Consider the following 25,584-nt stretch of genomic DNA (forward strand, 5'->3'; position numbering starts at 1 on the left):
ATGAGCATTGCAAATAGTCAGAATGATGGCATTTTTTGTTGTTGTCCAGGGTTTGAGCAATTAATATAGAGTTGATTTGCTGCGGCCACAGTGTCTTGCACTGTAGAGGCACACAATAGCTTCGGCTTCTGTTTGCAGGGCATTATGCTGCCACTGTTCAATTTGCCTCAGCAATGTGAGGAAGTGCAGTGTACAGTATGTTATGTTGCTCTGTCGATAATCAGTTTATCTTTGACACGTGTGTAGTTCTGTATTCTGAAGCTGGGTTCCTTCTTCAAAGCGGCTCCTCGGTGCTCTGCTGCATAGTATTGCTTTGTTCTGCCCTGATGGTAAAAGCAGTAAAGCTAATCCTGTGCAGGAACACTGACAAGCACATGTAGCTGAAGACAATTTGGATTAACCTAGATTTCCACCTATTTTCTGTCCTCCTTTCTGTTTTTTTTTTCCCCCAGTGCGTCTGCAGGAAGAAATAGTGGAATCTTGTGAATAATTTATTGCACAGAATCCGACGGCGGTCTGTTGCTGTCCCCTCTGCGCCCAAGAGGGCCGTCTTTCTCCGGGGTTGTGATTTTAGAGTCTCCTTCTGTAGTGCCGCCCAAGGCTTGTAGGAAAAAAGGAATGGGGAAAGGGAAATACCCCTTGGTAGGCGGGCTCGAGCTGAAAACTGTTTCCAGATCAGCCGAAGAGGTTTGCTTCTTCAGCGCGAGTCAGCTCTGCTTTCATTTTATCGGCGTTTCCCTGACAGTCTGATAGTGCAGCTGTTTGGCCAGGCCTGTGTGCCGGCAGCGCGTTGCTGTTGAAATGAAACCGCCAGGGACGGCGCTCCTGCTGCAGAGCGGGTTTCCTTGTGGGTAGTTCTGCTTCTGTGTCAAGAGCAGCTGTGGGCAGTGTTTTTAAAAGGTCTTCCCAGCGGCTCAGGCAGCTTCCATGAAACAACAGGAGTGTTTCCCCGACGAGAGGACGCCTGACTTCTTCTGCACAAAGCTGTGCGCTGTGCGGCCTTCTCTCCGACCGTCGGAAAACCAGTCAGTTGCTGGGGAAAGCTGTACTGGGTTACTCTCGGTCGCAGTTTGTCTCGCAGAAAGGAAAATGAGTCCTCCTGCCTCCTGGGTTGTATAGGGTGGTGCAAGCTTCCCCAAAAATGGCTGCGGTCCGTCTTGCTGTTGCCTGCTTGAGAAATGCACTGCTGTGCCCGGTTTCTGTCAAGAGATTTCTCGCTCTGTAAAGTATATCTGGTGTTGCAATCAGCTTTCAAGAGCGTCTGCCTGCTGATGTACCGGTCTGAAGGGCTGAGGCCTCCACACAGGACTGACGTGTCGCGTGGCAGTCCTGGATAGTGAAGAAGAGAACATGATGTCATCTTAAAAGAACCACATTTTACCTTCAGGGGCTGCTCTGTCAGTGTTAAGTGTTGGACCCAAACTAACATTCTTCTAACAGGGTTGCCCTTAGCGGAGTTTGTGATGAGGGTGGACTGAAATATTCCACTGTTTTCCAAAGGACTGGGATCCAAGAGTCATTCCGGCCAGGCGGTGTGATTGTAAACCTATCTTGTGTTCTTCAAGCCAGTCTTGCATTGCCTGGTTTTTAAAGGCTACACACTTGTGGGGGGTAAATTGGGCTGAAAGGCAGTTCCTAATATTTTGGCCAGGGAGTGTAAAATGCCGGTAAATTGTCTGACTGTGGACGTCTGCACTGTGGAGACAGGCCTCATGGTGTGTGGATGAAAGGATGATAAATATAATCTAATTAGGGAGGAAAAACTGTTCTTCAAAGTCTCTGAATAATTGAAAACTGAGTTCTGTGTCCTTAAGCTAACCGGCTTACAAGTTCAAAAGCCAGTCAGCCTGTTGCCTGCTCAGCCTCTTAATAATGGATGAACAGCTCCAGAGCTCAGTCTGGCTTAGTGTGCAGAAGATCAGGCCTATAAATGTTGGAGTCCTGTGCTGTTTCTGGTCTCTATTCATACTATTTTTATAGTCTTTGATTCCAGCAGAGGCTGTAGCTGTTGTCCAGAGCAGACAGGAGGCACTGGGATTTTAGACTTGTTTAGTAAGAACTGTAGTGGTGTTGGCTCACGGTGGAAGAAGGGACCCACAGGGCTGCAGCACTGTGAAGGTCTTCGATGTCAGTGATTGCCTGAACTTAACAACTCTTGTGAAGGGAACTTAAGAACATAGAAATAGTTCAACTCAAAAGTTGTTCAACTACCTCGTTGGTAGTTACTTCCACTGCAGGTTTTCTGAGGAGGAACTGCAGATTTGTAGGAAACAAAGGGAGTATTAGAAACCAGATTTTTTCATGTTCTTTCAAAGATTGAGAGAGGTCGTTGTACAGTCCCATATTCAGCTTTTATAGACCTTCCTGTGGGTGGAATTGCAGTCTCTGTTACATGTCAAGATAACATGAATTAACAGGTGTAATTTGGGTTTGAGACTTTGAGTTTGGGTAATTTTATTGTGTAGTCACAGTTTTCTTTTTTATTGTGTCAGACAGTTCCTTGGCAGATTCCAGTTCTGGGTAATGATCATCAGGGCCAGTTTCACTATTGTGCATGTGCGAGCAACGAGTCCTGCCGGTCATTCTCAAAGGGAATTTCCCACTTTCGTTTTTGGAAAGAGGGACTTACAGTAAGAGAGAACTACCACCAAGGTGGAATTCTGACAAGATTTTCCAAATATAGAATGTAGGAAGAATTCCCCATTACAATTAGGCTCGCTTATTTTTTCAGTGTGCTTTCCAAAAAAGTTGTAGTGAGAATTACCAGGTACCCGTATCCTCAAGAAGAATGCTTCGCTATTTTATGACCAGTGTTTCTCGTACGCACACTCTGCCTGTTTGCCAGGGACAGCCCTTCTGCGTTAACCCCCGAGCCCACGGAGCACAGGCAGCTCAGCTCAGAAATGCACGTGGATGTTGTGAAAAGCCGTGGTCCAGTTGATTGAAAGTTCCTGGCGTGGGGGTGGCCTGGTGGTCCCTGAAGCAGTGGGGTGTGAACGATGACCATGTGACTGACACAGCTGCAGCCCGCCCCCCCGTCACGCACACGCCAATCAATACGCTTTAGGACTGGGACTGTGCAGCGCTGCTTGCCCAGGGCCAGAGCCACTCAGGAATATCCCCGCTCCATTATCTTTCAATTACTGCACTATTTCTGGCTAGTTAGTCCCATTTATATCCCTTCCCTATTAGGCAGGGGCGTCTCTTACACTCCAGTGCTCAATGGGGTCACTTGGTGAGAACTGAGCCTTGCAGCCACGATGCTGCTACTCCTGGGCTCTCTGCTCCCAGCCTGCCTTCCCTGGAACAGCGGACTTTTTCAATGAAATTCCCGTGTCCCGAAGCGCACGTTCATTTGAGCTCAGACCCGGTCGATGCGTGTAGCCCGCCTGTCGGGAAGGGGGCTGTGAGGACTGGGAGCTGCACCTCCGTTCCAAACGCTGTGGATGAAGAGCCTACGGGTGTGAGCAGGAGGGTCGTTGGTGTTCATTTCCAGGTGCGGACTGGGTTAAAGACAGTGGCTTGAGTTTGGTTTTAAAAATGGCTTTAAAGCGCCCGCCCACGAAGTGTGCACGGAGGCACGTGTTGTGGCAGACAGCCTGAGATTGCAGGATTGATGTTTCCCGGGAGAATGAGGCTGCTGCTGGCCTGCTCTTCTCTGGGACAAAGGGGCGTTTGCCTCTCAGATTTTCGAAATCAGGGGATCATTCACCACACTGCTGATTTTTGGAATTCTGAAGATGTTAGATGAGTAGGGGGGCGGGGCGTCAGGTTTTCCCAGTGTCCCTCCCTGCCCTAGCTCTGTGTGAACATTCCCATCAGGCCTGCACCTCTGCTCCCGCCATGCAGCCACAAGGCTCGTACTCAAGAGAGCCGGGCTGATCCATTTACACATCTGAGAATCTAAGTAGGTGCCGAGATGAAAGAGGAATCCCCCCCCAGTACACACAGTGAGAAGTTTTACCCACACTTCTTTCCTGAGCCCAGCTGCGCGTTCCTGAGAGCTTAACACAAACACAGTCCGGGGTGCGACTGTATGAAAACCCAAGAACAGGAGACACTTCTTTAGTGAAAGAGTTGTGGGAGCCCGACGAGAGTTACACCAACATGGCCGAAGGCGATAATCCAGCTTCTTTCAGTCAACAGCTGGCCGAGGCCCTGGGGTCAATGAGCCAGTAAACTACCAAACAGGCTGGGTGAGCTGAATGCCCCCCCCCCCCGTCATCTGCAGCCGTTCCTGTGTTAAGTTAAGCTTCACGAGGGCTTGTGAGCGATACTGAGCAAACTGCAGGGCAGGCCCTGACCCGCAGGGGGCAGCGAGCCGTTGTCCTGCGCGGTGCTGCAGGTCGAGAATCCCGTAGGCCCTCCGGCTTGCCCGCGGTGCAGGGGCCCGCAGTTCCTCTGCGAGGTCGGCGACGGCTCCGGCGTCCTTCCCTGTTCCGCGCGTCTCCCTCCCGCGACAGCCTGGCGCCGCCGGAGCGCGGCCCGTCTCGCGGACAGCGGGGTCGTCGTCTGGAATCTCGCGGCACCCGTAACTCCGGGAGCTTGTCGCAGAAATGTGCCTTGCGCACGCTTCCCTGCTGTTGCCTGAAGGCAGCCCTCCGCTCACACTCCAGAAGACTTGACTTCAGCACAGGGGAAGTGGTCTCAGGGACTTCACACTGCTCTCTCGCTCTGTCACCCAGATGCTCGCCGGCGGAAGTCTGCTTCTCCAGTGATGTCAATCTGAAACTAATGCTAAAAATTGCACCATTAGTATCATGAAAAGAAAGTACCCCCCGCCTCCACCTAAGAATCTGCATTCTGTATGATCGCTCTACGAGAGGAGTTTATTAGTAAAATCGCTTCACTTGACTGTTCGGCAGCAGAGGACTGTGAACAGTAATGAAGGCCAAACCCACCCGCATTCTGTTCACCCGAAAGTGCAGAGGTAATGTATGTGGATTTTGGGAACTTTGACAGTTTTCTTCTAGAATGAAGTAGAACAGCATTAGAGCTTTGTTTTAAATAATACACACTTTTCAGTTCAGTCTCTGTTCGATGTTTAATGCTGTACTTGTTTATTGCTTTTTTGAGCTGAATGTTCCCAGGAGATCTTCACTTCCAGTAGGTTAATTTCACAGCTTTGGTCTGTGATGCCCTGTAAGCTGAGTGGTGGATTGGCGTCTAAAGTGCTGTGCAGTGCTCTGTATGGCGTGATGGATAACAGGTGGCTTCATGGACACAGTGTTTTCAGATGTTAAGAAACTGGCTGTGTGGTACGGGGGGGGCGTGTTGTTACAGTCCGGCCGGTGACAGAAGTTTGAAAGATCCAGTCACTTGTGGATCTGCAGGGCTGTGCCTCAGTGGGTCACGGTAATTACGCACCCTGAAACTGGGAATTTATAGACATATTCTCTTTTAAGACTCTTTTTCAAAGGAACAAGAATAGACTGTTCTTTTAATTTTGCTTGAAGGTTGGCTGCTTTAAATCCTCTTTTGGTTGAACGGGCATAATCCTACAGTAGGCAAGGTGGAGAAGTGTGTGAGCTGTATTGACATCACACGGCCAGCGCAGAGACATGTATATCTACAGTATATTTGAAATCAAATGATACTCATCCTGAGCAGTACTGTGGGTATAATATTGAAAGCACAGATCCTCTAGAGGTTGCATGAATGTCATAATCCAATATTTTAATGGACTTGCTTGTATGGAGTAAAGTAAATTCGTTTAGGGAAGCCTGAGTGCACAATGGAAAGATTTCAGGGAGAGCTCTAAGAGTGAAATGAAAAGAGATTAGGTTAAATAAACCTTCCTCTGTGGGGATTTTAAGGCGCATCTGCCTCCAACCCCTGCATCATTATCCACGATACCGTTCCGCGCCGCGCGGGCTGAGTTTTAATCGATGCGAGCTCGTTGCCAGCACGGCGGCAAATCGCCGATTCCGTGTTTTTCCACTGGAACGGGAATTTTTTGGTGTGCTTTTGACAGGTTTTGTCCACGTGAGCTGTGAAGTGCAGGCTGCGCCGACGCGGCTGTTTTTGATGCCGTAGTCCTCCCCCCTGCGGCGTGGCCGAGAGCACCGTCTAGCGAGCTCGTTACAGACCCGATTATTGTGATCGCCTCCTGCTCGTCTCGGGACCCAGCTCTCGTGCGGGGCCGGCTGTCGTCACTCTTCACCTCCACGCTGGTGGGGGCCCGCTGGGGCGGCTCCCGGCCTCGATCCAGCCCGCGGCGTGTCCCTCCGTGGGCCCGCAGCCGAGCCCGGCGTGCGCGTTGTCTTGGAGTCCCAGCTGAGTGGCAGTTCCCTCCGGGTTCATGCTGTTTTTGTTGTTCTCTTCTCCACCTCTCTCCCACGCGTCCTCTCACTTCTTTGCGAGTGCGTGCTGGAGTCCTCTTCTGGTTTGTGTTTGTTTGATCACCTTGCCATCAGGCAAGGCCTATGTGCACGATGATTTTAAGTTTCGGAGAGCTCTCTGTCCCAGCTCCTGATGCTGGACTGGTTCTGTTTCGGCCCGCATCTCGTGCTGAGCCGGTGGCCGGTGGAGAGTGAGCTCATCCGCTGGTTCTCCTTGCTCTCGCTGGGAGAAGGCATCTGCACAAGAAGAAAATTCCCTGCGAAGCCTGCTGGGCCACATTAACCAGGGCTGTTTGTCATCCAGGCACACAGAGGTGGTCTGTGGCGTTTGTCCCAGCTGAAGCCAGCTTTCATTCAGCTCTGTTTCTAACAATGCAAGATGTGATGAATCTCTCAGGAAGAGTAGTGGGATTGTCCCACACTTCCAGATCTGTGCTTTAAATAGCAGGCCCGGCATACACCAGTTGTGTCCACTTCCTTTTACATTTCATGTTGTAGTCTAGAGCAAAACCTGCACTCTGTGCGTGTGTGTTTGTGCGTGCGTGTGGGGGGGTTCTGTATTACTGTCAAAGAGGGGCTAAAGTCTGGGGAACTGTCCCCATAAAGACAACACCTCCAGACAAGCAGGGAATTTCCACAATGGATATGAGGCTCTGAACTAAATGTCATCTTCTTTCAAATCTCCCAAAACTGTTCCGTGTCTGTTTGCACCATGTGGAGTTTGCAGTAGTAAATACACATTTTAGAGTCAGTGGCAATTTCCCTACAGAAATAGTCATACAACTATGTAATAGAATGAGAGTGGTCCCACTCATGTTACCTTGTGTTTTTGTCACATTTGAGAAGATATGTCAAAGCAGCTCGTTGTAACAGGACAGCGCACTGGTGGGTTCATCTCCCAAGAGCCCATCTTCAAGGCCTCCTTTCCTTGCACTGCGTGTGCACGGTGAATGACCTCTACGTCTCTTCCCACAGAGATCCGGACCCAGCTGGCCGAGCAGTTGAAGTGTCTGGACCAGCAGTGCGAGCTCCGGGTGCAGCTGCTGCAGGACCTCCAGGACTTCTTCCGCAAGAAGGCCGAGATCGAGATGGACTACTCCCGCAACCTGGAGAAGCTGGCGGAGCGTTTCCTGGCCAAGACGCGGAGCACCAAGGACCACCAGTTCAAGTAAGGGTGGAGCGGGCGGGGCTTCAGGGTGAGGGTGGGATGTTGCACTGGTGGGTGTGGCTTCAAGTCAGTGGGTGGGGCTATATGGTGGTTGGGGCGGGGCATTTGGGTGGCAGGGACAGGAATTCACCATGGTAGGTGGAGGTAGTTCAGGGTGGCAAGGGCAGGACTTCAGAGATACAGGGTGGGACTTTTGCCACCTTCATTTGTTAAGTTGTTGTTTTTTTTCCTTTGATAGCCTAAGAAACCCACTGGGCCAGACCTGTCAGGAATTATTTTGATGTTAAGCAAATGGCTAAAACAGAAATCCCCCTGGATGGGATGCTAATCCCAGTGACCACTCATTTGCCTGGCTGGGTGGACCGATGCAGTCTCTCCACCATGCCGGACATTTCCACAGGGCAATGGTATGCAGAAGTGCATAGTGTAGAGAGAGACTGTGGTGAAGGTGTGATGGTACCAGGCTGGTTTGCCATGGAAACTGCCAGGGGAGTGTGGTGTTATTGTCTCAGAACAGATACTGTTGCTCACATCCAGGAAGGGTCAGGACTGCGTTCCAGAAACCCCCTTTAAACAGAGGTGCTGCCTTCTCTCTGATTGTTTGCTCTTTTGCATTGCGTTCTTCAGCCCACTGGTTTTTTCCATGGCTTTTGCTTTGAAGGGATGTGTTTAGAAGTGTGGCTCGTTATGAGAGCCACACTCAGAAGACGATTCTTGTCAAATTAACATTAGTGTGCCTTAAAACCAGCATCTCCCAGTAAGCCATCAGGCAGGAAATCCCTTTGACTTCATTAAGAAACCCCTTTGACTGCACTTTGAAAAGCAACAAGTTACGTATGGTTCCAAAAGATCCTTGCAATGGCTGCTGAGTTCTGATAATTTACTCTCCCCAGTGACTTTTGTTCAGTCGTAGGTCAAGAAGTTCCTTGAAGGAACTATGCCTGTCTGGCTGTCCTGTTTCCTGGAGAGCTATGGGGCAGACAGGGAGTTTCTGATCGGATTCCATTGCCTACCAGCTGTGAAAACAGTCTTGCAGTCAGCCTTGACACCAGAATTCCAGGCCATTACAGGATTTTAGTTTAGCCCTTCTAATACATGAAGTACTAAATGTATCCTTAATTGCTTAACCCAGGTGCTGCAGATCACTTCAATCATAAAAGTCTAACAGGAGCATTTGTTTCAGGTGCACCAATCTCATCCATGTTTCTTCCTGTATTGGTGCGGGGGTGGCTATTTTAGAAATCACACAGTTGCATCTGCTGCCTTTTATAAAATCATTTTCCTGTGCTCACACCCAGGCATTTATTGTATAGCATTTCATTCCTACACTGGGATCATGCTTTGACAAGCCTCTCTGTGATTATTGTAATAATAATGTTTATTTTATGGGCCCCATTCCAGATCTGAAAGTGATGTACAATTAAAACTCGGGAAGCAAAAACAAAAATACCCACCTAATTTCGAATGAGTTGAGGTTTGAAGGCAGACTTGGGATTTCTGGGAAGACTATTCCCCACGCGCAGCAGGAGAAATCCAGTCTGCGGTCTCGTCTAGGGACCAGCAGGCAGGAGAGATAAGGCAGAGGATGGCATTGTGCAAAACGGGCATTTTACTGTGCTCTTATTTTGGAGCGCAGCAGCCTTTAGGCAGTACCACAGTAACATTTGGGAGCTGTTTCCGTGATTCCGAAGAGGGGGTGTGGCCGGGCTGCTGAAGAGTCTGCCCCTGCTGTTCCGCTGTCTCTCAGCCCTGTGCGCCAGGCAGCCAGGTGGCAATTTTGTGCTCTGAATGTTTCAGTTTGTGTTCAGCTCAGTGAACTCGTCACACACTTAGAAAAACATTGCGCTTGTAATGATAAATAATTGACTCGGTGAATAATTGAGTACAGTTGTAGGTTTTTCTTCCCCCACCACTGCCCTGCTGTCGGATGCCGAAATCTCCATCCCCAGCTGTGAGTCTGGGTCTGCCTTCAGAGAGAGCACGGTTGATCTGCAGGGCCCCACCCCCCTTTTCTGGGAGACACGGGTGTCAGGTTGAATTAGCGGGAAGGGGCCTGTGCTCCCCAGGGCAGCGGGCTGGACCCCTGTCAGGGGGACGCGCGGAGACGAGCTGGGACTGAGGAGGACAGGGGAGGCTTGCACCAGGAGAAGAAGGCTTCTCCTCCGGCTAGCCTGCTCGCGCTCGGCCGTTCGAACCCTGTACAGCAGCTAGACTGCAGGGCCCGATCCTTCAGTTCAAAGCACAATAAGACGAAACGGTAAGAGCTGATAAGCAGTATGATTTGGGGGGAGTACATACAGTACTTCGGTCACGGAGATCCTCAATTAGCCATGAGCTACATCGGCCAAAATACCCCCCTACTCCCCTCACTCATTTGTAATCTCTTTCTTATGTCCCGGGTAAATTCTCATCCGATATTTGGGCTACACCATGAATATTAAAACCCCCTTTCTTACGCTCCATCATTCTCTCTTCCCCCATTTAATTTCCTCTCTGCTTCCTCCTGCCTCCTCTCCGCGAGACCATGAGCAGACGAATATCGCCTCCCCACCCCCACGCCATCCCTCTCCTTCCTCTCTTCAGGAATCGCCTCAAATGTCAGAGTGGCACCTTGTTTTGGGAGAGGTGACAGGATAGAGCCCCCCGACCCCCGCCACCTGAAAGGCAAGAGTACATGTCAGGAGAGACTAGGGGCGAGTGCGACCCCCCCCATGCAGTGGGGTCACCCCTCCTCCGGACATGAAACAGTAACTGGAGCTGAGAGCTTCCAGGCTCTATCCAGAGAGCAATATTTGTTTTGTTTTTTTTACCCCTGCTTGTCAGAGCGAAGGAAAGAAGCAAAGACTCTAAATGTAATTCAGAATCTTCTTTCCTCTTTTATTGAAAAGACTTGTGTGTTTGGGGTTTTGCTCGGTATCCCCTGTCTGGCTCTGCGAGGGCTGCGCTGACCACACTGCCGCGCCTCGTCAGCGTGCGCCTTACTTCGCTGCCGATGTATCGGGGTGAAAAGCAATTCCGGTGCCTTAATATCTGAGCAGCTTGACTCCTGCTCCTCAGAGCTGTCCCTCTGATCTGGGGTATACTGCAGATAACACATTTAGATGAGTGATTTAGGTGCCTGCTGCGAGAGGCTTTGACGGTATCATGTGGAGTGTATTAAGGGGCCCTTCTCAGGTTTTTTTTCCTGATGTCTTAGAACAGTACTGTGGCTTTCTGAGGGGCTGTGTCTGCTGGGTTGATACAATCCTAGCTATGCTCCAGCTGCACGCTGTCTGCTGAGCTGTGAGAGGGCCAGCCTGCCACTGTCCTTCCCTCGGTCTTGATCAGGCGATCCTGCGGGCCAGCGCAGCGCCCATAGCGCCCTGACCTTGGTATTCGAGGTATGCGCTGGCCGGCCGGGTGGTGGGTGTGCCTGCTGCTTGACAGCTGGGAGCAATCCGGGCTTAACCCTTTCCTGTCTGGGTCAGCGATGCTGGAAATGCCGGGATTCTTGGCTGTGAGTTTTTAGAATTTCTGTCTGGCTGCCTCGGGGGCCAGCGATGCGCGGCGCCCGGTCAGAGCTCTGCTAACGTGACGCTCTCAGACAGAATTCCTGCAGAAGATCACCTGCTGTACTAATCTGCCCTTAAATTTGTCAGCGTCATGGAAGCAGGAGCACAGTGATCCGGGAGAGAGTAGAGAGTGGATCGTGTGGCACCCATCTTGTGAAAGATGAGGCACGATTATGGGAAGCGAGGGATAAAAAAAACTGAAATATATTAGACTGTTACAGTTCTGCCATCATAGCGCTTGCTAGTTGTTTTTGAAATTTTACGTGCGGAGTGAAAAGATTTACCAAGCTGATATTGCCCAGAGTAGAAATAGAAGATCCTGAGACAGCTGGTGCTCTCTGCCCTGTCTAAGGATTTGCTGTCTGAACTCCCTGTGTACTGTTCATTTGAAGAGACACTCTTTTTTCCCCAAGCAGTAGGCAGGACAGGCTCGTTTCCTGTTCTCGTTTGTTATTCATGTCCGTTTCAGGAGCAGTTGGGAAGGTAACGTCCAGTTCAGCAAAGCACAGTGCAGTCAGTACAGGGCTGTTTTTTTCCCTTTTACTTGCTTTTATACTTTGAAGTTCCTTTTCCTCAGTCTGTATTATGTACGGAACAGCGGTGTGTGTACAGCAGCAAAGTGATGCCCTTTTTTTTCCCCCCTGAGTTTGTCTTGACTAAAAATAGCGATCGTGCACTGAGGTACCGTTGCAGAGACTGGTGAAATGTGGCTTGGCAGTCATGCTTCATCCAGGGAGCTATGAGCAATCCCAGCCTGCCACATGTTTTACCCAGCGCCTGCTCTTTGAAAAAGCAGGAATCTAAGAATTGCTTGGGGAACTCTGGTAATTCTAAGGCATGCAGGAGCTGCACAGGCACAAGACATGATGGGGTTTTTATATTGAACTTTTTAACATATAGGACATGTTTTAAAATATACAGTAGGATAGTTTTTGTCCGGAGTTCTGGACATTGAAGACACAAGGCCAAGGATCAGGAGTGTTGCAGATAGTGTGAAAATCAGCCTGGTTTGGGCGTCCAGACCATGTGGTCATGGTGCGATGCTCTGTGCTGTGCTGTACTGCATGCCGGGGGATCCCCTGAATGTTTCTAATGACTGTTTTCCAGATGGTATTATGGAATTTTCACAATGTCGGTGAACTGTTGCATAATTCTTATTGCTCCAGAAAGACAAACAGTGATAACCCCCCGCCTCACCCTCCCAGCCTTCCCAGCAGTTTACTACATGTGCCCCACAAGAAAGAACAGTGTCTTAGTTGTGGACTTGCTGTTAATTAAGTTTGTGCCCCTCATGACTGAGACGTAGGTCTGACGCTCTGTTCACTGTGCAAACAGCCTGGGGCCAGAGCGGGCTGGAATTGCAATAAGAAGTGCGTTATGCTGCCTGAGAATCTACTAATCTCATTAGCCTCCTATTAAGTATGCCTTCGCTGCTGTGGGGCTCCGCACAGCCCCACAGGAACTGGAGGCTTGCTCAGGGTGGGGTCAAGGGCTGGGCCCTTCGCCTCAGAGGAGCGGCAGTTTGTGTTGCTTCCACAAGGGCTCGTTGTGCCCCACCGTGTCCAGAGGCATGCCCTGGCCAGACAGCCCCACCTTCCCACAGCCCTTTGGGGTTGAGAAGGGTTCCTCCTCTCCCCCACCTCCACACACACCCACACGCTCTGCAAGGACTGCCAGATGAGAGTGAAATCTCATGCCAGCACGCATGTCATCCATTTTAGCAGACATCGAGACGGAGTGATTTAATGCCACAGGGGGCGTTCTTGTGCTCGCCCGGGCTTCTGTATGTAGGAGCGTAACAATGGCCGTTTTGTAAGACATGAAAGGCCTGGCTCATTTTTTCCCATTTGTTTTCTCTTCCCTGGTGTTTATAAGCCTTTTTCTTTTTCCTTTGGGCTTGGGCTTTTCTCTTTGTCAGTCTAACTCTCAGCCTGTAGAACAAGTTGGATGGGTTAGTATTGTGTGTGTAAGTAAAGTATAAACATGTCTGTATATGACCATTTCTGAACTCCAGGGAATCCTGTTTCGCAAGCCATTAAGGAATCCCTTTCCTCTATATGCGCTCCCCTTCCCTGCTGATGGACATCACCTCTCGGGCTGTGCCCCCCTGACTGCCGGCCCTGTGCAGCAGTCATGCCAGTACCGGGCATCTCATAGTCTCATCTCAGCTTTCCCCACAGGCAGTGCAGCATCGCAGGCCGCTGTGGTTGCTGTGCGTGGCGCTCCCAGCATGGGACTGTCTCAGTCTGATGAGCAGACAGGCACAGAATAGGACTCTGCATGTGGCCCAGCTCTCTGTGCACTTCACCTCAGTACAAATCTCCTGACTCCCACGCTGCTGTTCCACTCGCTGAGTTCAATTTCCAGCACTTAGGAGGAGAGTTTTCTCGGGGAGCTCAGGCAGCGCGTTTGGGGGTTTTCCATCAAGCTTTTTTAATGGCTTCTTGATCCTTTGATTTAGAGTGGAAGGAGGTGGCATTGGCTGGGGGTGTTGGCCTCAAAATGCCTTTTCTCAGACAGATGACGAGGAGGGCTATCTCTGCTGTACCCATGCTGCTCAATCACATGGTCTCCTGCCTCAAGTTTGGGCTTTACCCTGAAGGCACATTGTCTCTGTGTGTGGACACATGTCCACCTCTTGGTCTGTGCCTCCCTGACAGCCTGCCATCTACAGAGGTCATGCCTGTACTGGGCATCACATTGCCCCCGTGCTCTCTCTGCACTGAAGGGGGACGAGACCTTCCTGTCAAAGCCCACAACCCTCAGATCCCAATGCTTTCAGCTTTTCAAATGCAGTACAAGTACAACATGACATCATTATCTCTACCAGTTTTAGTTCAGATGAAAGTGCATTAGCATAGCAATGCTTTAAGCAGGAATGAACTTAATGCAATGTCTGATTCACTGACATCTCCATAATTGAGTGAAACTTAATTGCATTTGGCTTTTAAACAAAGACTAAAACCTGACTTTGTGAGATCACATTGAAAAAAGATGAAAGGCGCATTACAGTCTAAAGAACTGGAGAGTAATTTTTGGGTACTTCAAAAAAATACATTTCCTTAATAATAGTTAAATTAGGTCTGCTTATTCAGTGTAAGCACTGTACATGATCTCGATCTTGCGCTACCACACACTTACTGCAGTGCTCAGTTGTTTCTGCAGTGGCTCCAGTGAATTTGAAATAGCAGGGTGTGATGTTCGCGACAGCAGCCTGCCCGGTTTTAATGGTCTGGCCTGGTCATGGTCAGAAACTGTCGCAAGCTTCTGGCTCTTTCCCCAGCACTTTGTCATTCTTTGGGCACTCGTGCTCGATCCTAGTACACCACCAGCGCAGAGTACGGCCTGTCTCTGCGTGCACAGTGTTAGTGATGGGGTGCTGTTGAGACAAGAGTATCAAGCATAGCAACACCACCGTGCGGGTAATGAGCTATGTGTAAATGAGGCCATGGGCAGGACAGGGCTGTTGGTGCTCTCTGATGTACCAGTTCTGTCCAGGGGAATGGTGCTCTGCAGTTTCAGTGGCTCGGCTCTCTCTGGAAGCACTCACTGGAAGTTCTCACCAAGTCTAGTCTCCAGGACGGGGGCTCGCTACCCAGAGCTGTGTGTGTTATGCCTGTGTGTGTGTGTGCGTGTCCGCAGGAAGGACCAGAACGTGCTGTCGCCGGTGAACTGCTGGAACCTGCTGCTGAGCCAGGTGAAGCGAGAGAGCCGGGACCGCGCCACGCTCAGCGACCTCTACCTCAACAACGTCATCCCTCGCTTCGTCCAGGTCAGCGAGGACTCGGGCCGCCTCTTCAAAAAGGTGAGGTCACCCCTCCGTCCGCGCCGTCTCCGTTTTCCGCTTCCCCTGTTGAGAGGTTGGCAGCTCCAGTCAAGCTTTCTTGCGTATCACAAGACTTTCCTCTTGGCCAGCTGTGCACCTGTGAAAGGCTGTCCCCCTTCACAACCGCATCACCTCATCTCCCCCAGGTTTCAGCGCCTGTCCGGGGCCTGCTGGCTCACACACCATGTTGGAAGGAGAGTCGAGTCAGAGTCAAGGCAGGGTTTCTCAGTCTAGTTATTGCTGATGCAGGAAAACCTCGTAAGAATTTAGCTGGGCGGATCTAGGAGTGTTGCCCATCAAGAGTTGCCGAGCTTCTGCTGACAAGTCTGGGTGCAATTATCAGGGTTAGGCAGGAGATCTCAGTGGCCTGGTGACCTGACTTCTTAAAAGCTTCCTTTCCTTTCAGAATCCCTAATTCTGTGTGGCTAAGTGCCCTGGCGTGCTCCTGTTAGTGGCCCGGATCTGTGGCCAAGGCCCAGAAGGTTGATCTGTCCCAGTGGGCTTGACCCGCCTGTCTGTCAGGACACTTGAGCGGTTTGGACCGGACTGTAAAAGCCCTCAAACACAAAATGTCTGTCAACGTCTTGGTTCGGTTTATCATAACCAGTAAGGCTTAAACTGAGGCGTTTCGTCTTCCGAGAGGAAATTGGATTGGAATGGATGTTATTGCTGGGGGAGTTAAACGGGTCTCGGGAGGAGAGTTAAAGGCTGTTGATGCTGCCTGAGTTTCCTGTTGCAGCACTCGTATAAAGTCATTTTTTTCCTTCTGCCTTTTGAATAGGGAGCAATTTAACCAGAAATCAGCTGAATGTTTTTTAACATGCTTCAAATACTCCCTTAAATGTGCTAAAATTACACAAATTGCCTATTGAATTGCCTATTCCCAACTATTTTCTGAGCTCAAAAATGAGTAAATTACCTGTCAGCAAGATTTATCTGCAATTAACTTTTCCTCTTAAAAAAACAAAGCATGTTAAAGATATTGGAAAACAAAATTGCAGATGCATTAGTGATGTATTATTTTGTTTGCTTTTTATGTACATAAAATAATTACATTAAATCTGGTTGTCATAGATTACTCTCAGGCTGGGCTCTCTAATCCAGACTAATCCCTTTCATCAGGATAAGTCACCCACTGTGACCCCGGTCCTGGTAGCCTTCATGCGGGTGGGCTGGGGGTCAGTGTGTGTGTCTAAACTGGGGGGCTTTTCTCCGGCAGTTCAGAGCTGCCCACCTGGAGCTCAAAGGGCTTCGCTTGACCTACAGGTCCAGCAGAGGTCTTTGATGTAGCCAGACTTTCCTGACTCTCGGTATGAAACTCGTATGTACTGTAGCTACTGTGACATGATAAAGATAATCGGCTTCTCTCTTGCATTCTCCCCCTTTCCCCACGGCCCCCTTTTTCTTTAAAGCTGTTGTTATTACTCTTGTTTGCATTGCAGACACTCTTGTAAAGGGTGACATGCAGTTCTGTACAGTTAATAGAATAAGTGACTAAACGAAATAGGTACCATATCAAAGCGAAGGCATTATATAAAGTCACAGACTTGGTAAGCCGCGGAGCTTCTCGGTGTGGGCTGCTGCTCTCCAGGTCTGCATGTGGGTGACCCACAAGGCAAGGGGTGACGTACCGCTGTCCTGTCTCCCTGTGGGCTCCTCTCAGCCAAGAGTGCAGCTCCGCTCTGCAGGCAGGCAGTGCAGACGGCGGTACTCCAGATGTGTGGACCCTTCTTTCCAAGCCAGCTGCTCTCATTATCCTGGAGCGTCACACCTCCCCTCATCTGTCCCTGTCACTTCACCTCTATTGTAAATCCCCCCTCCCCACCTCCTCAGCCTGTCTGGCTGGAGCCTGATTGAACTAAATCAGTTTGAGACTCTGGGTCTATCCGGTCGGAACCCTCCCTCTTAAAGCAGCTAACAGCCAAAAGATTGAGTGATTGCTTTAAAAAAGTTGGAGAATTGTTGAATAAAACAAAACAGGCTGGGTATTATGAATCCAGCTCTGAGACTTGGAAATCACCTCTCGGGGGGGGTCCTGTGTGTGGTGTATTTTGATTTCTCCCTCCTGTTTAATTGCTAAGTATTCTTTGGTGTTCTGCACTGCAGCAGAGCCTGCCTGCACACAGCAGAACTGCAGTGAGCTGCAGAGCTGCAGTCCAGCCCTGAGAGAGCTGGGGGAGGGGTCCTGTGTCAGACCGCAGAACAGCGCTTATTGACTTTCAGCTATTACCATCGTTCTTTAATGAAGCGGAACGTCATGTATATATGTTGTGGCTTCCATGTACATTTTTGTTCTTGGAATAATGCCCCCTGGATCTTGAGGAACCACAGCATTGCCGTTTGGCAAAGCAGAAGACCACCGAGCCTGCCCAGCGAGTTTCAGAGCAGCGATCTACTGAGGCGCACGTGACTCTCCCAGCGAGAGAAACTGTCCTGGCAGCTTAATTCTCTAGCTGGGCCACGCACTGTTAAACCTGATCGGTTGGCGTGCTCCTGTCGTCTAAGTATTACTCCCGAGCACAGAGTGGGACAGTCTGTTGGAGTGTGGATCGAGCTACCCAGCCATGTTGTCGAGGCCCATACCCTGGCTTATTTCAAGAACCGTCCGCGCTCAATTAGCTGATACCTGCCAGACGCACCTCCTCACTTTTTTAATCGTTAATCAAGGGCACTTCGGCCTGTCCCTTCCCCCTCGATGCAGCGTATCTGATATCCCATTGAAGCTCTCCCTGGGCCCCCCTCTGCCTTCCCGTTTCAAGATTAATAGTGCTCCTCTAGTTCGTCTGTAACTTTAGGAAGCTGATCTCCTCCTTATTTTCATGTCATTAGTCTTCCCACTCCCCTGCCTGTGCACGGGCTTCAAAGAGCAGGCGTTTGCACCACCCAGACGGGCCGCGGGGAGTGTGCTGGGACCCCTGTAACAGCTGTGTGCCCCTGCTGTGCTGCTTGGAGGGCAATAGCAAATCGAAAGAGCCTACAGGAGGGTCTCTGTAGAGAACAATTTCAGAAAAACAAATGGGGGGAAAAACCCCTGCTTTTGAAACTGATCCTGGACTTTACTCTGCTCAGCTGAGTGAGTACCTCGGCTCTCAGGCCTTTGAGAGAGACTACGGGGGCTGTATGGTGCGAGTGTGATCTGGGTTCGAGTAGTCAGGCCCACGCGAGTGAGCCGCAGGATGGGTTTGGGATGCACGGAAGGCAATACTGTAGCTGTGTTTCCTGTCACGTCTTTCCTTTTAAATGAACTGGGGTGCTTTGCCCTGAAGATCGTTCTGTTAACCGAGGAGGTCAAGAAACAATTAACTTGTGCCAGAGTGCCTAGGACCCCACTGGGAACTGCGCTGCTATACAGACAGCACTGATGGAGCCGAAGGTTTCCGTTAAATTTTTCAGGAAGATAAAGCCATCCACACTATGCCCCAGTTTTGGATGACCTTTTAAAGCGTATACGAATCTCTTCAAATTGTGGAACGTCTGAAAGCCCCGGGTGCCAGAGAGCAGTTAACACCAGCAGCCCTTCTCAGTGAGTTAGCCTGTCTCCTGGTATTTCCTTCAGTGTTGCTCACATACGGGCCCATGGTGTTCCTAGGCTACGGTTTCCCATTTCTTTGATGGGCGTGGTGGTGATTTTTCAGGGGGACATCCTCCTGCAGGAGAAGATCCATCACCCTGATGGTCAGCGTGCTCTCTGGTCGCCTGCCCAGCCGGCAATCGATCAGCTGCCACTGCTGTATTTTTCTTCGGGGCTCACGGGCTCAAGACGTGGCCCTGTTGTTCCCGTCGTAGCTCATTAAACACCAGCCGCCCCAACCCCTCCTCGGCCTCCCTAATGTGTGTCCTGTAATTGAAAACCTCCCTAAAGCCAAATCATCGAGCTGGCGGGAGAGTTACGAGCCGTCTTTCTTTTTCCTCGGCTGCCCCTCGTTGGCAGAAGCTTTTTTGAAAACCAGGCCTGGGAGTGGATTCCCCCCCACCCAATAAACGTGTAAAACAATTCTTCAAGGGCAACACATCGTCGCTCTTTTGGCGTGGAGCTTGTATTTTTTTTCTTGCTTGACTATTGCGGCCCATCGAAAGCGGTGCATTTCGCCGGTCCCACTTTTTTGAGAAAAGTTTCTTTGCGAGGGCAGTAAGGAGCGATTTCGTCTGGGTACGTGTGTCCCAGCACAGTAACAAGGGGACCCAGATGGGGGGTCCTACTAAGGTGCACAGCTGGGGGATTGAAATTTGCCTTTAAATCATCCCTGATTAAAGACCCAAAAAGCTGTTCTAAGTAATTAAGGAAATAATTTGTTCAATTAAGCAATTCATTAACTAATTTAGAGCTCTTATGACATAAAAACCAGCAGACTGTGTAGCCCTCCACAGCCCGGCTATTGCTTATAATAATGTGGGTGTGAAACAAAGGAAAGGGTGTCTCAGATGCTTTCACTCATTAGGGCTCATCGAAGCGTGCCTCGTGTTATCGCAAGAGACGTTTAGGCCAGAACCGGTGGGAATTGAGGTTTTTTTAATGTGGCAGACAGCGTGCATGTGTCTGTGATGCTGAAGTGGAGAGGAGGATGAGGGAGAGGAAGGAGAATGAGGCAGAGGAGGGTGGGGCTGGCCTGTTGTGTCCCCCTTGCCCCCCACCCCGTCTCTGTCCTGCGGGAGCTCATTAGTTATACCTTGACAGGAGCTCTCTGTTTTCACTCTGGCCCTGCATTAAAACACATTATACTTATATTATTAATGTTTCCTTATTGGCCCCTGGAGGGAGCCGCCCAGAGTGCCAGCTCATCCTGATTTCGGAAGTCCTCCTGAGCGGACATCAGAGAGAATGTCGCCCAACCCGCCTCCACCTCCTTCCTGACAGTCCCAGTTTCTCCGAATCGTGATCTGAAGGGCCATTTTTTCAGCCTTATCTGAATAGCCTCTTTCATCATCCTGTGACTCTCAATAAAACAATAAACCAGTTACCCCTTCCTGCACCTGATCGCTGTTTGCAGGTGACAGAACAAGCAGATTTTAACTCCTTTCCATCTTGCAACACTGCAGAGAAGAAATAAAAATGAATTGGACTTGAAAGAACTTGACCTGCATGATACTGTACCTTGATGAGCCTGATGTTTTCCTTTTCTTTTTCCTGCGTATGAAATCTGATGTGACATCTGATGTGCCTATAAACATTGAGAGCCAGCTTTAATCACGGGCCACGTGGCCAGGCTGCGCACCAATTGTTTTTCATTTTCAAAACACCTGCCCCCTGTAATTTGATTTTAACTGAACGGGGAGGAAGGCTTATTCAATTTGGTAGGTAAATATCAGGAGGGGAGGCCAGGTAATTGAAATGGGAGATTAACAGAGCTGGCTTGAGCCCCATTAACCTGATTTTTTTTTCCCTTTCCTTTTCTGCTTTTCATTTTTCCAGAGCAAGGAGGTGGGCCTGCAGCTACAGGAGGATTTGATGAAGGTCCTTAACGAGCTCTACACGGTAAATCAAGTTTATTTCAATGCTTGTCCTCCCACTTAGAAAAGAAAGAAACGGAAATTGCATTAAAGGGCCGTTTTTGGGAAGATGATTGAAGGGCACTTGCGCAAATTAATAAACGCGGCAGCCAAGCAAATGGATTCTCAAGTACCTGCCGCCCAGTGTTGCAGAGCAGCTGTCGGGAAGGATGGGCTTCCTGCTTCCTGTGTTGGCACTGAGGGGTCTGCTGGCCCTGAACCCAGAGGGGTCCGAATCGGGAATTAGGGCAGAGTGTTCTCTTTCAGTCCTCCCTCGATCTGTTACAAATGAAGCCAGTTAGAACAATTACCTGCTGATCTGGCAACAGCTTTAAATGGTTGTTAAAATCGATTCGGTTCCTCCCGTTCCTCCTGCTGGAAGTGAAACAGTCTTACTGGAATCCTTTTTTCCCCCCGTTTGTTTTGTTTCTCATTGGCACGGCCTGTGGTTTTGAGTGGGTGTGCTGCGAGGCGGGTGGGGTGTGACTTTTGGGAGACGCCCTGTGGTTTTGAAGCCGGCCGGGGCGGGGGGCCGGGGGGGTTCAGTGAGCCTGCAGTCCTCCTGGCTCTGTGGTCGGGGAATAAGGTGTGTGGTTAGGATGTTGGGCCCATCAGGAGGGCAGCTCTGAAGCTCCAGCCAGCAGAATCGCTGAACTCCAGGCGGCAGGTCACGCTCTCGAGTTCAGCCTTGTGCAATCCCTTGTCTTGTTTACATTACAGATAGCAGGGGATGTGGAGCCAATGTCCCCTTCTGCTTTTAAACTTCATTCCCTTCCATTTGCCAGACAAAACTGCCTCCTCGACCCTGGAACCTGCCTTAGGGTTTTGTTATGAACTGCAGTGTTAATTAATTAATCAATTATTTGTCCAGTTACATTCCACATAAAAACTGCCTCATATTCCACACGTCACCTGAGAACTCTGAGAATCTTGAACTTGAGGTCTTATTGTCAGGACAAAATTGCCTTCTCTCACTGATATTTGCAATTCTTTCCCTCCAGTTTGACAAGTTTTTTTGGGAAAGGAACCGGGAACAGAGTAGGAGGTGCTCCTACTACATGGTTTGCTCAGTAAACAGGATAAAATTCCTGATTCCACAATAATATGGCTAAATTTGCTTTCTGTTTTGTTATTTCCACATTGGACGGAAAGAAAAACAGTCCTGGCTGGAGATATCAAACACTCCAGGCCTATTGCACTGTGAGTCACCTGCTTAATTACTGGGTACTCCCAAAGAGACGGCATCATGCTGACAAAATGTGAGCTTGCCCGGGTTGGAAGGAAGTAATTAACCCCTCTTCCCGACCCGGCGGAGACGTGGGGCCGAAGGGGGAAGTGTGGCAGGGAGCTCCTCCGTTGCCACGCCGAGCCGCGTCCAGCAGGCGCGATGCACAGACGTGGCACTTCTCGGCCGCCTCTGCCTGACTCAGCGGTTTTTCTCGAGAGCCAAGTCGAACCGTGTTATTATCTAGTCTGTGCACAAACCCCACCGAACACAAGACGCAGGGGCCTGCGAGAGCTGCCGCATGGAGCTAATTAATGGCATGGTATCTGAAACGCTGCGGACGTTTTAATTAGAGTCTTTAACGGTTATTTTTAAGGAACAATTACAGTTCCCCTCGGTAGTGTGGAGTGAGTAATTGTGTGGAACTGTTCTTACAAGGAAAGGGGGCCGGGGGGGGGGCTGGGAGAGTGATCGGTTCATTTCTGTCGCCTCCGATCCGGCCACTGCATCCTTTCGAGACGCCGTTCCTGCCTTTTTTCCATCTTCGGTAAATGACTCCAGCCCGTTTCCAGGCCCGGGAAAGGAGGAGGGAAAAAAAAGCCCCTAATTAAATGGTTAAGAATGACAAAAATAGACGTTGGCGTTGTTTCATACCATCTGTGCTTTATAAAACGTGGGGAGCCGAATGTGGGGAGAAGTGCGAATGCTCAGCGATTCTGCAGGCTCACGTGCCAGTTTCCTGACCCGGTCCAGGAAATAAAAGCCTGCAGGTGTTCTCTGTTCTTTCAGTTCTAAAATCCGATTTAACGGAGCTTTAGGAATGAAAAACCGGCCATTTGGAAAGAGCCCCGCAAGACCGATTGATCGTTTTGAAAGAACAGGCGACGATGCCAGGAACCTCTGAAAAATTAGCTTTGCAGAAAAAATGCTCTGCAACCAGATGTGCTTTTTATTGACTCTATTAATCTGGCTTCTATTACCAATTGGAGTGTAAATCGGCAATGGATACAGATTGCCAGCCCTAGTCACAAAAGGAACTGAGTGATTGACGCTGTTTTGTACTCATTTTTTTCATTTTTCCTGACTCATTTTGTGTGTGTATATTCACGCTTATGCATTTCCTGTTCAGCAGGATTTCTGTCAAACCATAAGAGCCACTCTTGGCTTGTTTTGAATGAGACCAACCTCTGTTGATCTGCACACTACCATCCTCATTGATTGTCATTCCACAGCTGTTAAAGCTGCTTGGAGTTCTGATCTTCTGTAGGTCCTCGTATCGGGGTGTGGGGATCTTACAGTGCTTGCAAATGGCTGGTTTTTATGGTACTTTATAAAAGCAGGACTTCTCATGATGATCTGTCCCAAACATGCTGTTACTTCAGCTGTGGTACACTCTAGTGAAAGCAGAGTGAAATGTGTTAAAATACAGTGGAATTGTAGAACATAACACAATATAAATCATTGAAATGAATGACAAAGCAAGGTAGAACGCATAGTAACGACACAAAGTGCTCTGCACATTTACTGTGCTGTATCTCATCTCCACCAGCCTGAATCTTTGCTTGGGTCTGCCGAGAGCAGAGGATTTGTGTCCTTCTGTCCTGGCCGTGCTCCTGAGCTGGGCGTGTCTGTGGGCCCTTGCAGGTGATGAAGACCTACCACATGTACAACATGGACAGCATCAATGCCGAGTCCAAGCTGAAGGAGGCGGAGAAGCAGGAGGAGAAGCAGATGGGGCGCTCCGTCAAGCAGGAGGACAAGCAGACGCCGCGCTCCCCTGACTCCCTGGCCAGCGTCAAGATCGAGGAGAAGCACGTGCGCCGCAGCTCCGTCAAGAAGATCGAGAAGATGAAGGAGAAGGTGACTGGCCCGTGCATGTGTGTGTGTGTTGTTGAGGGCGATGGGGCTGTTCAGACAGTATCTTGGTACTGTTGATGACTTAAGAATATTGAAAAGGTTCGTTCAAGAGATCATCATTTGTCCAGTCTTGTTCGTTTCACCACAAGTAGCTTGATGATCCTAGAGAGCCCGTTTCTAACGGGGTCCCAAGGAGTCATCTAAGCATAGAGGGTCTGCACCCTTAATTATCCTAAACCTAAGTCCATCTTGCATCTCCCGGGACATTTGCACTGTTGCGGATTTTGAAAAACTAACTCTGCGTTGACTAGGTCAGCAGATGAGATGTCCATGTCCTCTCAGAACAGGTACAGAAACATTATTTCGGAGGAAATGGCTCATTCCGGCAGGGATTTGTGGAAATGGGGGTGATGCACATGCTGATGAAGGGAGATGTTTGAGTTACTCTCTGCCCTTTTCTTGTGATTGCAGTTTCTGTTCTGTCTGTCATTGAACATTGAACTGAACATGAAGAATTAAGAAAGATTAAGAAAATCTGCAGGGTGTTTATTCTTTGTCGTCTCCCAAAACTGTTGGTAAGGTGTGCAGAAGGAGTTTGGAAGCTGTAATCACAAGCAAAGAGTTATAATGTGGCATGGTGGGCTATGAGCATGGAGGCGTCTTCTCTTGTCTGTCCATCGTTGAGGTGGGTAGACTGAGAACTCTTTACTGCCACCTGTCGAGGGTGTGTGAGTCAATGAGGACGACTTCGAAATTCAGTCCTCCTTCTGTGCTTTATTACCTTTAGATAAACATGTTTTACTCTCCTCTCCTTCACCCAGCGCCAAGCCAAATACACTGAAAACAAGCTGAAAGCAATCAAAGCCAGAAACGAGTACCTTCTGGCGCTGGAGGCCACCAACTGCTGCGTGTTCAAATACTACATCCACGATCTATCCGACCTCATTGACGTGAGTACGCCGGCCTTCATCACGAACATCCAGACTGGGAGGTTCTAAACAACAGCAATGAAGCGATTTCTATGTGTACTAATTTCTTAATAATTTTAAAGATCTTATTGATTGATTGCAGATCAATCTGTTGACTTTAGAAAGCCAAATGGTGTGTACAGTCACTATTACTCTCACACCCACAGATCAACATTGAATTGAACTGTCAGCCCTGTTGCTGGTTACAAATTACACACCCAGAATTCAATGGCTTTTCCTTCCCTGTAAAAGCCATTAATCCGGTTTCTGGTTGGGAATCAGCACCAGGCGGCTGGACCAGAGGTTTGATTTGTAATTCGGAGTTATGGAAACAGCCAGGCTGAACAGCCAGAACTGCATTTTTCCTCCTCACGTAAACGTGCCCGTATTCTCAGTACCAAGAGCAATGTCCTCCTTGCGTAAGAATGGTTATTATTTCAATCTTATTTGGATTATGTCCCGGGAGAGGAGAGCCAGACAATGTATTATTGAAAGCTTATCATGAATTCTCTGGGAGACCCTGTGCTATGAATATGAATGATCTCTTTCATGTCTGCGCTAACATGTGAGGCGATCCCTGTGCACTGGGGGGCTGTGGTGCCGTCCGATATTAAAGAAAGATGAAAGGACTAATAACATGCTGATTAAAGAGGAGACAGCCCATCAGCTCCGCCGGATTGTTAACATAATCGCTCGCTCGTCTTTCGGGGAGCTCAGGTTGTTTCTGTTTGCACGGTGTTAGCGCTGCGCAGTCAGGCCTGCAGTCTTCTGGTCAGACTGGGGGGCTGATCTGTGATGGGATATCGAGCCTTTTACGTTCATTCGGAGAGTGGCCGAGCGGAACTCGGGGGGTCCCACGCGCACATATACGTCTTTGAGATGGATCTGTCGTTATCCCGGCAGTGCTGTGACCTGGGATACCACGCCAGCCTGAACCGGGCCCTGCGCACCTACCTCTCGGCCGAGTTCAACGTGGAGTCTTCCAAGCACATGGGCCTGGAGACCATCGAGAACGCCGCCGAGAACCTGGACGCCAACATGGACAAGCAGCGGCTCATGGAGATGTACAACAACGTCTTCTGCCCCCCCGTGCGCTTCGACTTCCAGTCGCACATGGGCGACATGGTCAGTGCTGCCGGCGGTCCAGGGTCAGGAACGGGA

General features: G+C 49.7%; 1 protein-coding gene across 6 annotated transcripts in view; it reads left to right on the forward strand.

The window, feature by feature from the left end:
* Window positions 1-25,584, forward strand: part of srgap2 (SLIT-ROBO Rho GTPase activating protein 2) — a 98,417-nt gene that overhangs the window by 47,847 nt on the left and 24,986 nt on the right. For 5 of the 6 annotated variants that reach the window (XM_069190381.1, XM_069190383.1, XM_069190386.1 and 2 more), the window contains 6 exons: window positions 7,317-7,509; window positions 14,703-14,865; window positions 20,297-20,359; window positions 23,243-23,458; window positions 24,277-24,405; window positions 25,327-25,548. In XM_069190381.1, coding sequence (XP_069046482.1) covers window positions 7,317-7,509; window positions 14,703-14,865; window positions 20,297-20,359; window positions 23,243-23,458; window positions 24,277-24,405; window positions 25,327-25,548 — 986 coding nt within the window. Of the gene's footprint in view, window positions 1-4,656; window positions 4,931-7,316; window positions 7,510-14,702; window positions 14,866-20,296; window positions 20,360-23,242; window positions 23,459-24,276; window positions 24,406-25,326; window positions 25,549-25,584 lie in introns of those variants that run through there. The other variant, XM_069190384.1, reaches the window with a different exon arrangement.

Source organism: Lepisosteus oculatus, chromosome 5 (genome assembly GCF_040954835.1).
Source record: "Lepisosteus oculatus isolate fLepOcu1 chromosome 5, fLepOcu1.hap2, whole genome shotgun sequence".
Lineage (NCBI taxonomy): Eukaryota > Metazoa > Chordata > Actinopteri > Semionotiformes > Lepisosteidae > Lepisosteus > Lepisosteus oculatus.